We start from the raw sequence: 14,225 nt of genomic DNA, 5'->3' as shown, positions 1-14,225 counted from the left end.
GTCTGTCTCTGTCTGTCTCTCTCTATTTATTTGTCTGTCTGTCTATTTCTACCTATCTATGTCTATATCTATTGGACCGAGTGATGTCCTGTAAAAAACACTTATTCAGTCAGTCTGAAAGTGAGTGACATCATAAATCCACAGACAAACATCACATTGCTTCCTTTCACACTGTCCACATCTATCCATCATCAGTCTTTTACTTTGTTTTTTGAATTTGATCACACACCACCAAACAATGTTTTTGGTGCCTATAGCAAAATTCCCTAAAATTTCATTCCCTAAGTCATTGTGGCAGTAAAAATGAAATGTGAGTGATTTGTTTAAGATGGGGTATTAAGATCTACCTCAGGCGATCCGTTTATAACTATAGTACAGAACTGAATATAGATGTAAACCAGATCAAAACAATTCTCTGATCAGTTCATTTAAAGGGACAGAGAATGAAAAACCATTTTTACTTTGTCGTTGTTGAATAATGGTAGTCTACCCGCATTCACGACATACAAAAAGTGCTAAACATGCTAAACATCTCAGTCTCATAGAAATTCCTCTTTTAGAAATGTCAACCTGAAAACGGCCCAATCTGAAAAACTGATGCTTATGACATCACAGGCATCTAACTGCCCCTTCACTTTAAAATAATTGGCTACATTTTCTGAGTGGCAGCAAAGTCAGCCAATCGGTAATGAGATTGCAAGTTAAGCCAGTAGGGGGAGCCAAATAGGTGCAAAACTACTTGTTTAAAATCCCTCACCCTAATAGAGCTATCTGAGAGAGGTTTTTAGGAAGCTTCTAAAGCATTACAGACCCAAACAAAAAAAATGTGTCTACATGTCACATCACAGAACAAGGATAAATACTCTGTTCAATCACCTTTAAACGTCATCTAAAGGTTGTCAAATGCAAATGACAAAACTGTAAACTAATGTCATCTTCCAGTCTGTCATTGTACAATCTTTGTTAACGTTTACAGTCTCATCTCTCATGCTTTGTGTTTTTCTGCAGGTTACGCGTTTCTGCTCTTTCAGGAGGAGAGTTCAGTTCAGGCTCTTATTGACGCCTGCATTGAGGAGGACGGGAAACTTTACCTGTGTGTCTCCAGTCCAACTATTAAAGATAAACCAGTAAGTGATCAAACCACAACCCAGTCAAACAGAGAAATGAAATAAATTTTTACATTGATTTCAATCTTTGACATGACCTGACTTAAACAGCAAATCATAAACAAAAAAATGACTTAAAGGAACAGTATGTAAGAAATTTATATCAATTAATCATAAAATGGCCCTATATGTCACTAGACATTAAGAAATCATTTTCATTTCAAATACTTATAACACTGACAACAGTGGTCTGGCCAGGACATTGTCAATTAAAAAGTGGAGTTGCAGCCCTCAACTGATGTTTATGTTGTCGTGTTGTGTATTGGCCACTAGCTGTGTGATTGCAGTACCAGTTTTAGCCACAAGTTTTGTGATTGCAATACCAGTTTTGGCCACAATCCTACATACTGTTCCTTTAAGGTAGGTTTTCACTGACTTAATTTTTTTCATTATTTAGTCTGTTATACATTTTTTTTTTGTTTTTGTTTTCTAATGAAAGAAATTAATATGTTGGCACAATTATATTTTTGTCTAGAATAGTTTCAAACATTTACACTCACACCTTCAGATTAAACGATTTTTAAGATTCTTTTACATTTCCGCGCCTGAAGTAAATGACCAAGACATATGGTGTTGAATTTCGTTGAGTCGTTCCTCTCTTTCTCAGGTTCAGATTCGCCCGTGGAACCTGAGCGACAGTGACTTTGTGATGGATGGTTCTCAGCCTTTGGACCCACGCAAGACCATCTTTGTAGGAGGCGTTCCTCGGCCTCTTCGTGCAGGTAATGATCTCTTGTTTTTCTTTGTGATACCTACATTGGTGGCTCGTTTTGCCAGTATCTATTTACGACTAGCGCATGCTGGTGATGTTGCGCTAACGTGTGACGCAGCTGTCAAAGCCTCCGATTTAATAGGTGTCATGATTGTACAGTCTACATGCTTTTCTACCCAAGTTTAAACTGTCCATAAGGTAATGATCTTATAGGAATGTAAAAATCCTGCAGTGTATTCCGGGCTTAAAGGGACACTCCACTTTTTTTGAAAATATGCTAATTTTCCAACTCCCCTAGAGTAAAACATTTGATTGTTACCCTTTTGGAATCCATTACATCCATGTTGTCACATCCACGATGTAACTACAGAAGAGTCAAGTTTTAAATAGGAAAATATTGAAAACTCTTTGGTTACTTTTTTAGGCGCAATGCTAATGAACTAATTAGATTTTATAGATTGTGCTAAACTATGCTAAAAGTTTGTTTCCCTTTAAGCCACAATATGTAGGATTTTTGTAATAAAATATCCAAAAAAACACTTTCACAGTGTAATCATTTTGAATTGAATTGAAATTGAATTGAATTTCCCAAAAGTTCCTAAGGATTTGTAAATCCATAGAAATTCCTATTTTAATGTCATTAACTCTTTCGCCTCCATTGGCGTCCCTGCCAATGACAAGTATTTCCGGCTTTCCGCAATACCGCTATTATCCACCAGGTATCGCTCTCCCGCAACTTATAAAACCCGGAAGTATCACCCTAGGGCAAGCAGCTGTATGTCCGTGTAAGTTTTAAGGAATCCCTCTGCATTTGATCTCTAACAAAAGTCCTTCACAAAAACTGAATTATCTCAGCGTATTGCTCAAAATGTGATATTTTTGAGAAATTCTACATATACATGAATATCAGTCATGTGACCTTTTACGTCATCTGCTCTTTTTCCAGCTTACTGCCGCCACCTTGAGTACCTACCAAGTACCAGTAGGCTACTGACAAGCATTAGCTAGCTTGCTACGATTTACGGATTTTTTTATCTTTTACTGTCTATGATTCGTACAGATACGGTGAATGGCTATGAAAGATAACATTTTGCACCTTGACTGTCATGAAAAGAAATGCTACTTTCAAAAAATATAATCGTTAGGGTGTGATGCCTACTCGATCCCTGATGCGTTCTTCCAGCCGCTGTCTGCTGCTACCGAACTATCACCATTTTTACAACACTGATCAAAGTTTCATGTTGTGTCGCACCTTTTTAAAGTATCACCTGGATTGAGAACATTGTTTGTGAATACAGAGTTTACTAAAAAGAAAGGTTTTGAACAACTGACTTTGGCTGTTTTGGTGTCCTCTCGCCATCTTTGCCAGAATCGATTTCTGAATGCTAAAGAATGAATCTTATATGAGGCTCCTTTTTCAACTAGGACTGGCAAGATGGCGGTGAGCGGACACCAAAACAGCCAAAGTCAGTACACAAACAATCTCAATGCTCGAGTTCATGTGTAGAGACATATGTGATACTTCGAGCAAAGTATCATGTTGTGTCGAGCCTTCTTAGTGTTGTAAAAATAGAGATTTTGATGCTCACAACATATTGAAGGCATAGCTTCTAATTCTTTTGCGACCACTTCAGGTACTTAAAATAGCGGAAGACAAGTTTGAGATCCCCACACATACAGATAAAAACTGTATAGATTGAATACCCTGTAATTCTCTTTAAATGAAAGTGTCTGCCAAATGCTTCAATGTAAATTGTAATGAAGCGATTGTGGATAAAGCTCTGTGTGTTTTTGTGTTTAGTGGAGCTGGCTATGATTATGGACCGACTCTATGGAGGTGTGTGTTACGCTGGCATTGATACAGACCCAGAACTCAAATACCCTAAAGGGGCGGGCCGGGTGGCCTTCTCCAATCAGCAGAGCTACATCGCTGCCATCAGCGCCAGATTTGTTCAACTCCAACATAACGACATTGACAAACGGGTGAGTCGGCTCATGAGATCACGCACGGAAAGAGATTTTCAATAATAACCTTACACAGTACACATTTGCATTTGCATACCTGTCAACCCTCACATTTTTCCAGGATTTTCCCGTATTTTAACATTCTATCCCACCACAGTCCTGTTTAAATAATTTTCCGTATTTTTAATCTCTGACCTCCGGTAATGCAGATCCCAAATGTTGACAGGTATGCCTTTGCGATCATATAAGTAAACATTGCAAAAATGATTTTCGAGAAAAAAAATTCTTGGTGTTTTTGTCTTGTTTTCAGTAAAAATGTCTAGGAATTCTTAGATTGGGATGTTTTTTCTTGATGAGCAGGACAACCAAAGAAAATAAGTCTAGTTTTTAGACCAAAAATATCAAATTTAGGTGATTTTGTGCAGAAAACAAGCAAATAAAAACTGCCAATGAGGTAAGCCAATTTTTCTTGAATTTAGTGTTTAAGAAAAATGTTTAAGATTTTTTTGCTTACCCCATTGGCAGAATTTTTTGCTTGTTTTATGCACAAAATCACTTAATTTTGGTATTTTTGGTCTAAAAATTAGACTAAAAATCAAGCAAAATAATCTGTCAATGGGGTAAGCAAATAATCTTGAAAATTTTTCTTAAACACTAAATTCAAGAAAAATTGTCTTACCCCATTGGCAGATTTTTTTTGCTTGTTTTATGCACAAAATCACTTAATTTTGGTATTTTTGGTCTAAAAATAAGACTAAAAATCAAGCAAAATAATCTGCCAATGGGCAAGCAAATAATCTTGAAAATTTTTCTTAAACACTAAATTCAAGACAAATTTGCTTACCCCATTGGCATTTTTTTTTTGCTTGTTTTATGCCCAAAATCACTTAAATGTGATGTTTTTAAGTCTAGTTTTTAGACCAAAAATAAGCAAAATAATCTGCCAATGGGGTACGCAAAAAATCTTGAAAATGTTCTTGAACACTAAAGTCAAGAAAAATGTAAGAAAAAATTGCTTACACCATTGGCAGAATTTTTTGCTTGTTTTATGCACAAAATCACTTAATTTTGGTATTTTTGGTCTAAAAATTACACTAAAAATCAAGCAAAATAATCTGCCAATGGGGTAAGCAAATAATCTTGAAAATTTCTCTTAAACACTAAATTTAAGAAAAATTTTCTTACCCCATTGGAATTTTTTTTTGCTTGTTTTATGCACAAAATCACTTAAATGTGATGTTTTTAAGTCTAGTTTTTAGACCAAAAATAAGCCAAATAATCTGCCAATGGGGTACGCAAAAATGTTGAAAATTTTTCTTAAACACTAAATTCAAGAAAAATTGTCTTACCCCATTGGCATATTTTTTTGCTTGTTTATGCACAAAATCACTTAAATTTGATATTTTTGGTCTAAAAACTAGACTAAAAACAAGCAAAATAATCTGCCAATGGGGTAAAAAAAACTCTTGAAAATTTTCTTAAACAGTAAATTCAAGAAAAATTGGCTTACCCCATTGGCAGTTTTTTTTGCTTTTTTTATGCACAAAATCACTTCAATGTGATGTTTTGTAGTCTAGTTTTTAGACCAAAAATAAGCAAAATAATCTGCCAATGGGGTACGCAAAAAATCTTGAAAATGTTCTTGAACACTAAAGTCAAGAAAAATGTAAGAAAAATTTGCTTACCCCATTGGCAGAATTTTTTGCTTGTTTTATGCACAAAATCACTTAATTTTGGTGTTTTTGGTCTAAAAATTAGACTAAAAATCAAGCAAAATAATCTGCCAATGGGCAAGCAAATAATCTTGAAAATTTTTCTTAAACACTAAATTCAAGACAAATTTGCTTACCCCATTGGCATTTTTTTTTTGCTTGTTTTATGCCCAAAATCACTTAAATGTGATGTTTTTAAGTCTAGTTTTTAGACCAAAAATAAGCAAAATAATCTGCCAATGGGGTACGCAAAAAATCTTGAAAATGTTCTTGAACACTAAAGTCAAGAAAAATTTAAGAAAAAATTGCTTACACCATTGGCAGAATTTTTTGCTTGTTTTATGCACAAAATCACTTAATTTTGGTATTTTTGGTCTAAAAATTACACTAAAAATCAAGCAAAATAATCTGCCAATGGGGTAAGCAAATAATCTTGAAAATTTCTCTTAAACACTAAATTTAAGAAAAATTTTCTTACCCCATTGGAATTTTTTTTTGCTTGTTTTATGCACAAAATCACTTAAATGTGATGTTTTTAAGTCTAGTTTTTAGACCAAAAATAAGCAAAATAATCTGCCAATGGGGTACGCAAAAAATCTTGAAAATGTTCTTGAACACTAAAGTCAAGAAAAATGTAAGAAAAAATTGCTTACACCATTGGCAGAATTTTTTGCTTGTTTTATGCACAAAATCACTTAATTTTGGTAATTTTGGTCTAAAAATTACACTAAAAATCAAGCAAAATAATCTGCCAATGGGGTAAGCAAATAATCTTGAAAATTTTTCTTAAACACTAAATTTAAGAAAAATTTTCTTACCCCATTGGAATTTTTTTGCTTGTTTTATGCACAAAATCACTTAAATGTGATGTTTTTAAGTCTAGTTTTTAGACCAAAAATAAGCAAAATAATCTGCCAATGGGGTACGCAAAAAAATCTTGAAAATGTTCTTGAACACTAAAGTCAAGAAAAATGTAAGAAAAAATTGCTTACCCCATTGGCAGAATTTTTTGCTTGTTTTATGCACAAAATCACTTAATTTTGGTATTTTTGGTCTAAAAATTAGACAAAAAAATCAAGCAAAATAATCTGCCAATTGGGTAAGCAAATAATCTTAAAATTTTTTCTTAAACACTAAATTCAAGAAAAATTGTCTTACCCCATTGGCAGATTTGTTTTGCTTGTTTTATGCACAAAATCACTAAAGTTAAATTTGATATTTTTCGTCTGAAAACTAGACTTGTTTTCTTGGATCGTTTTGCTCATCGGGAAAAAGCATCTTAATTTAAGAATTTTTTTGAAAATCATTTTTTGCAGCGATGTCACCATAAAATGTACATACAGTAAAAGCAACCAATCAAATTGGAGCGTGTGATTTATAAAAAAATAATCTAATAATCATATCTGGTGGTCTTCATGAGGCTTCACGATCCCTCCGTCTCTCCTCAGGTGGAAGTTAAGCCGTACGTTCTGGACGATCAGATGTGCGACGAATGTCAGGGCGCTCGGTGCGGAGGCAAGTTCGCGCCGTTTTTCTGTGCCAACGTCACGTGTCTGCAGTATTACTGTGAGTACTGCTGGGCGAGCATTCACTCCCGCGCCGGCCGCGAGTTTCACAAACCGCTGGTGAAGGAGGGCGGAGACCGACCTCGGCACGTTTCCTTCCGCTGGAGCTGATGTCAACCCGATCCGTCTCTCCGCCCATTCGACCAGTAACTCTTCAAACACACATCTGGATCATCTTATCAGTTTTAGTCACAAATCCCATAATGCTTATGAACATTTGGAAAATACACATTTTGAGTCTGCGTGCTCAAAAGTTGCACTTTGGCACAAACGTACGTACGTGATCAACAGTCGATGTTAACGCTTGTAAGGATGTTGTGCTCCGAATCTCTTTTTTTTTTTTTGTCGGATGGTTAGTGCTCCATACAGGCAACTTTAGACTATATATATATATATAAAACATACATTTACAAAAAGGATATATTTTTTATTGTCTATTTATCTATATAAGCATAGGTAAAACATGTCAGGTGTTTTTTTTAAGGAGCATGCACTTATTGTAAAAAAAAAGGTGTTCCCCTTAGAAGAAGAAGAAGAAGAGTTACCAAAGGTAAAATCACTTTATCAAGTGTAAAAACACCAACTTTACAGTAAAACATCACTCACAGTTATATTAATAGTAATACCTCATGCATGCAGCTCTTCAGTTCGCTCAATTTGTGCTTTTTATTTTTTTACGACAGAGTTTTAGTGTTATGTACAAGTTATGCTGCAATAGCTCATGCTGCTAAATCCGTGGTATGAATTCATACCCATTATTCAGATTAAAGTGTACAGGCACAGACGAACGGCAGGCGGGTTTGCGTTTGCTCCCCAGAACCGCATGCTGAATTCGACGCGGAGCACAAACCGATCACGACAGAAACACAGAAAAGAACCGCATTTGTATGTATGATAACGCTATAACAGGTGAAGTATTTTTGCAGTGATTGTTCATAGAGTTGTGCAATTTTTTATACCGTATGTAGTTCGATTATGACGCCTAGAACTGTGATTTGCTTTAACTGTTATCGATGTCTAACACGGGAGTCCTGTGACACTTCGTAGCTAGCGTATGTACGCATATATACGTATAAGTTCTCTCACACTTTTGCAAGTCCAACGACAGATCAGGAACCAAAGAGTGCTTTTCCCGATAGAAATGACCAACTGTTCATCTCGATACTGTTGTCTGGTGAGGTGAATGACTCAAACACTGGCTCTCCAATTAATAATCTGCGTTTTATGAGCTGCACATGACTTTGTGTGACCGCTGCATTTATATTCAGATTATCCTGCAAAGCTTGAAGTCGAATCATGATGATTTATTAAACAATTAAGAAGGGTGGGCGTGGACGGAGAGACGCTCGTGTCTGGGGTGAGGAGGAAGAGTATTATATAAGATGACTTATGGAGGTTTGGTAAAGAAGACGGACTCATTGCGTCTCAAATCCTCGTTTCGTAAGCATCATTTTAAGTCCTGAGAGTTAAAAAAAAACTACTTTTGTATAGATTGTGGGTAGTGGCGATGATGATGATTAAGGTTGAATTCTGGGTGTCTTTGTGAAATGTATCCTTCCCAGCCCAGATTTTTTTCTACGTTCTGTAATAGATAATATTTGTTATGCACTACTCTTTGTATCTGGATGGTTGAGCAGTCAGCGTTTATTTTTCATCTTTATTTTTGTTTAATAGAGAAATATGTGTGTGCTTTCTGACTGACCTGATCTTTTGCAATACCTCAATTTTGAAATAGGAGAGAGATCGATATTTTCTAAGTAAGTTTATTCAAATAAAGAATATATTAATTTAATTCTGCTAAGGAGAAAACAAATGATTTAACATATCTATATATAGTTAATTTTATTTTTGTCATGCTTGTTTGCTTTTAATTTTATTTTTGGAAAAAAACTAAAAACAAAAACAACTGAAGGAGTTTGAGCTGTGTTATTTTAATACAATACTGTAGGAATCTGAAGTAGAGATGATCCTCACGACATCACAGTGTTTCACAAACAAACATCAGATCTTATTTGTATTTATACATACAAATATTATATGTATATGCTATATGGTCAACATGCCTTCGTCGGGTGCTTAAAGTCGAATAAACGTACTACTTATGTTTTTTGTATATTTACAATCAGTCCTTCAGTATGTATGTTGACCAGAGTAGAAGAATAATTTTTTTATATAATTTTCCCCCCTTTGTTTTATAATGCGCACATGCCCAAATTTGTTAACCATAATTTTTTTGAAAGAGAATTAAAGTTAATATTTCACAGTAATGAAAGCCCCGGGATGCAACGGTGTTGTGGTTGCCTTCTCACCCAAGACTTGAATTAGTCTCTTTTTTTAAGGCTAATATCTTTGTTGTAATGTGCAATACTGTTTGTACCGTTTGTAAAAAAGAAAAAAAAATGAAAAAGAGGCATAAATCTTATTTTCATTGCAAGCATTGTGATTCACTAAAATCATTTTCTACTGTGTATTTAATCGACATGCTCGTACCTTCCAGTAGTAATGTAGCCTTTGTACTGAGAAATTTTTTCATTATTTTTAAAGATTTTTTTTTCAACAAAAAAAGACATATTTACGTATTTTCCATTATTATTTTTTTATTTTGTGGTTGGTTTCTTTAGACACTTATTCCTCAGTCATTTCTGGGGCTAGACTTTCATATCTGGTCAATGTTGTTTGATATTATTTTGTATTTTTACTTGGAATAAATTAATTTTTATGGCGCTAATTCTTAAATTCTTTTTTGTTTGTTTTTTTAAGCTGAAAACTTTGTAAAATTGTTACAAAAATGTCTAGATTTTTGAAATGCAATGCTTGTTAACTCTCAGACGTCGCTTACATATGCGAAGTATGGAAAAGAATGCACACAAACATTAACACAATTTTGTCTCTTTGTGGTAATATAATAAGATTAAAAGTGGAAGAAATAAATGGGCAATAAAAACGATGGCAAAATGGAGCAAATGTGAGGTTGTTGTGATGAAACCTGGCTCAAGACATCATTTAATGAACCGTTGTCAGATTTATCTACATGTATCTATCTCTCATGTATTTAGCAAAGTGGTTTGATCATATTTTCTTTGCAGTGATTTGTGTTGGGGGCATCATGACAATGCTTTTTATTAAGTAAAGAGAATGGAGTAGATGCTCATCAAAACAAAAACCTAAAAATGTCATTGTCAATTTTTCACTTATAGCATTTTGCATTGCATATACTGCTGTACGAGTCACAAACCAGTTGAATATATATACACATAGCTGTAGCTGGATCATTGTCTTGTGGTTTTTCTCTTCTGCCACACTTTTTGCTCCATTTGTCATTTTATTAAAATATAAACCTAGGGTAACCTCGCTACCTTTCTCCCAAGTGTAAGATTTAATTTACTTAATTTCCCTTCCATCTTTGCAAGACTTTGAGATTGTTAACTTTGACCTCTGCTTGTCTAAATTTGCAGTAAAACTGTGATTAAAGAATTTTAAATCAAATGAAAGCAGTGCTGCTAATGCTTACTAGGTTTTCCACCTTCATATTTTCTCTTTTCTGTACTTGAATGAAAATCTTATTAAATGTAGTTGTATGAAACTGTGAAACATTGTCTTAATTTGTCAGATGATTGAAAGCTGGTAAACACATGAAGTGCAATAACCCCTGCGCACAGTAACATCTGATCAAATACGTTTATATGAGATCAGACTCATATAAACTATAGACAGACAAGTTTATAATGCTGAACTCTTTCATCACACATCTTATATTACAACTTGCCGGTGAAAACATTTTATGAAGAATGATGGTAAGTGAGCGTTGTTTACATGAAGGATATTTGTTAAGATTTCAATAAAATCCTCTTAATGGTCTTGATTTTAGGCACAAGGCAAAATAAAATATTTTTCAAATATACAAAAAATATGCACTGAAATATATTTTGAAATATGTTTACAATGTATTTTTCACCAATATATTTTTGGCCTTTTTTGTATATTTTAAAAATAAATGAATTTACATGCTTTTAAGTATATGTGCCATTTGAAGAAAATCTTTGGAAAAATGCATAAACATAACATGTTTGACAAGATAAAAATTTATATATTCTACTGCAAATATATACATTTTATACAAACTTTTATATTTTGGGCAGGAAAAATATATTTTTGCCGTATAGGTTGAAAAATTACGAATGTATTTGTTGCCCCTGAAATACATATTGAAATGTATGTTAATATATGAAGGAATTTTTGAAATCCATAAATATTTTTAAGTTTTACTTTCTACAAAATGTATTTAGCATATATTTAAAACATATTTTTGGCCAAACAAAATGTAATTTTTGCCGTATGGGTTATATAATTCAATTACACGTTATATCCAAATGCATGCTATTCTTACCAGAATTATTGTCCAATAACAAAACTGTCCAATAGAAATGGGAACATATTTCATAAAATAAATACAGATCAGCTTAAATTCACACAGCAGCAATAACCATAACACACATCAATGATCAAATGTTACCCTGGACCACGTCATAAGGACCAATTTTTTAAAATTGAGATTTCTACAATAGCTGAATAAATAGGCCAAATATTGTAACAAACTATACATCAATGGAAAGCTGAGATACAACTATTTGAAAATCTGGAATCCTATAGGCTGCAAAAGAATCAAAATATTGAAAAAGAAATCCCCTTTAAAGGCAACATTTCACAAACTTTTAAAGACATAAAATAAATCTTTGGTGTCCCCAGAGTATGTATGTGAGGTTTTAGCTCAAAATACCTCACAGATAATTTATTATAGCATGTTAAAATTACCACTTTGTAGGCGTGAGCAAAATGTGACGTTGTTGGGTGTGTCCATCAACATGCAAATGAGCGGATGAAATGCAAACACTGATCACCATAATAGTTTGTTGAAATTGAAAATAAATAGTGCTGTCAATAATTTTCTCTCTCCCTTTCTGCACTAAATAGCAGTGTTGTGGTTGGATAGTGCAGATAAGGGGGCGGTATTATTATTATAAGATCCCCTTCTGACATCACAATGGCAGACAAATTTCAAAAACCTAGTTTAAGGGTTCCCACACCTTAGTAACTTCAAATTCAAGGACCTTTCAAGAACTTTCCAGGTCCAATACCCTCAAATTTAAGGACTTGTGGGAACACATTTCAAGTGAGAGCAAGGTTACATCGTGTTACGTTTAAAGATACATTGTTACAGTTCCCTTTCGAGGGAACTTGCGCTGCGTCACTGCTGTGACACTTTGGGGACGCCTCCAGGGGTAAGTGCGTCTGAATGTGTATGGGTGATTCTCACGAAACCATTGAAACACCACGGCACTAATGATTTTAGCTTTAAAATGTGTAATATAGTAACATTAAAAAGCATCAGAATTAACACAATACTGTGTTCTACCTTGCACAATGTGTGATTTCAACATAAGAATTTATAATTGTAAATTTTATCTCATTTTCTGCTGAAATTCTCATTACCGCAATGTGTCCGGCTGTGTTTGAACATGCGTTATGTTGTAATTTAATCAAATTAACACAAAAATATTAAGAAAAAAAATAAATGGATGTTTTGCTAGACTACTTTAGATGACAGAAAAAATATTTACTGAATATTCATGTATAATAATAATGAAGAAAATTTAGGAAAATGATGTGTCCATGCCTGATGTTCTCATCCTCCGCAACACTTTTTGAGAACAGTTTAAGCACACATACAGAATTTTAATAAAGTTTGATTTTGAGTGACCAAGCACATGGACCAGTTACTTCAAGATGGCTACCAGGTAAGATCATTTTTTTACAGTTAATTTGAAATATTGTCTTGTCAGAATGCTTACACGACATTTTGATTATCATTACCGCAACAGATGCTTATTAAATGTTAATTTAATTAATAGAAGCATAATACTTTGATTTTAAATGCATGTGCAGAACCTCCAAATTATGTTCTATCAGGTTTGTCATGTCATTTTGAAAATATGTCAGTGTTGATGTTTTCTGACTGTTGCGGTAATGAGATTTTTTAGGACTAATTTTTTAAATTGTTACAAAAAGTGTTAAATGATAAGTAAAAGTTTTTAAATTAATGTTCCCATTTACTCCAGACTTTGTTTTTCAATTAAGTGGGAAAAAAAGGAAATTGAAGCAATTTTTACATTTTCATGCTTGACATTTTTAAAACCAAGTTTTCGTGAGAATCACCCGTATATCAAATTCAACCAATGGTGAGGCTTAAAGACAAAGACAGGGTGACGCAGGAGTCAGGAAGTATATTGCTATCTGAAATATTGCCAAAGACAGCATTACAGAGACGCAGGAAGTATGGCAAGGAGACGCAGCGTCTCGTTCCCTTCTCAGGGAACAACAGTTACATATGTAGCCAGAGACGTTTTCATGTGTCAAACACAACTATGCAAAAAAGCATTTTGGTATGAATCAACATTTGCATACAGAAGCTATAAGCATTTAAAGCGAACAGTTTAGCACGTGTGCTTAAAAAGTCTAGGATTTTTATCCTACACTACACAGGGAATAATATAGATTTTTTCCAGAAAACTTCTTGCATAAAATAGATTCAAGCACTTTCAATGACCTGTATCCATGTATGTATGTATATTTTTCAAAAACTTCCCAGGGCCTTGAATTTTTCCCCCAGATTCACAAACTTTCAAAGATTTCAAGGACCCGTGGGAACCCTGTAGTTTAGGTAAACCATTCTCTTCAAGCATATGAAAAAGTAAGTTACTGGGTTGGATCTTATTCACATTTTCTAGTTTGACAAAAGCACAGGGGACCCAATTATAGCACTTAAACATGAAAAAAGTCTGATTTTCATGGTATGCCCTCCTTAAAGTTGTCCAAATTAAGTGCTTAGCAAAACAAATACAATTTTAATACATTTATGGTAGTAAATTTACAAAATACCTTCATGAAACATGATCTTTACTTCATATCCTAATGATTTTTAGCAAAAATTAAAATAAATCTTGACCCATACAATGTATGGTTGTCTATTGCTACAAATAATATACCAATTTATGACTGGTTCTGTGGTCCAGGGTCACAAATCATTAAATCATTAACACAAGACAAA

The 14,225-nt window shown here is 33.9% G+C and overlaps 1 protein-coding gene across 1 annotated transcript in view; it reads left to right on the top strand.

Moving 5' to 3' along the window:
• The window catches only part of cpeb3 (cytoplasmic polyadenylation element binding protein 3), a 47,226-nt gene extending 37,370 nt beyond the window's left edge, over window positions 1-9,856 (top strand). The window contains 4 exon segments of the mRNA XM_055171043.2: window positions 1,009-1,127; window positions 1,774-1,888; window positions 3,680-3,861; window positions 7,004-9,856. Of these exon segments, the coding sequence (XP_055027018.2) occupies window positions 1,009-1,127; window positions 1,774-1,888; window positions 3,680-3,861; window positions 7,004-7,231 (644 nt within the window). The 3' untranslated portion in view covers window positions 7,232-9,856.
• The last annotated feature ends 4,369 nt before the right edge of the window (window positions 9,857-14,225 follow it).

This window comes from Misgurnus anguillicaudatus, chromosome 11 (genome assembly GCF_027580225.2).
Source record: "Misgurnus anguillicaudatus chromosome 11, ASM2758022v2, whole genome shotgun sequence".
Taxonomy (NCBI): domain Eukaryota; kingdom Metazoa; phylum Chordata; class Actinopteri; order Cypriniformes; family Cobitidae; genus Misgurnus; species Misgurnus anguillicaudatus.
The sequence above is the reverse complement of the archived record's forward strand: the minus strand, read 5'-3'. Positions and strand labels throughout refer to the sequence as shown.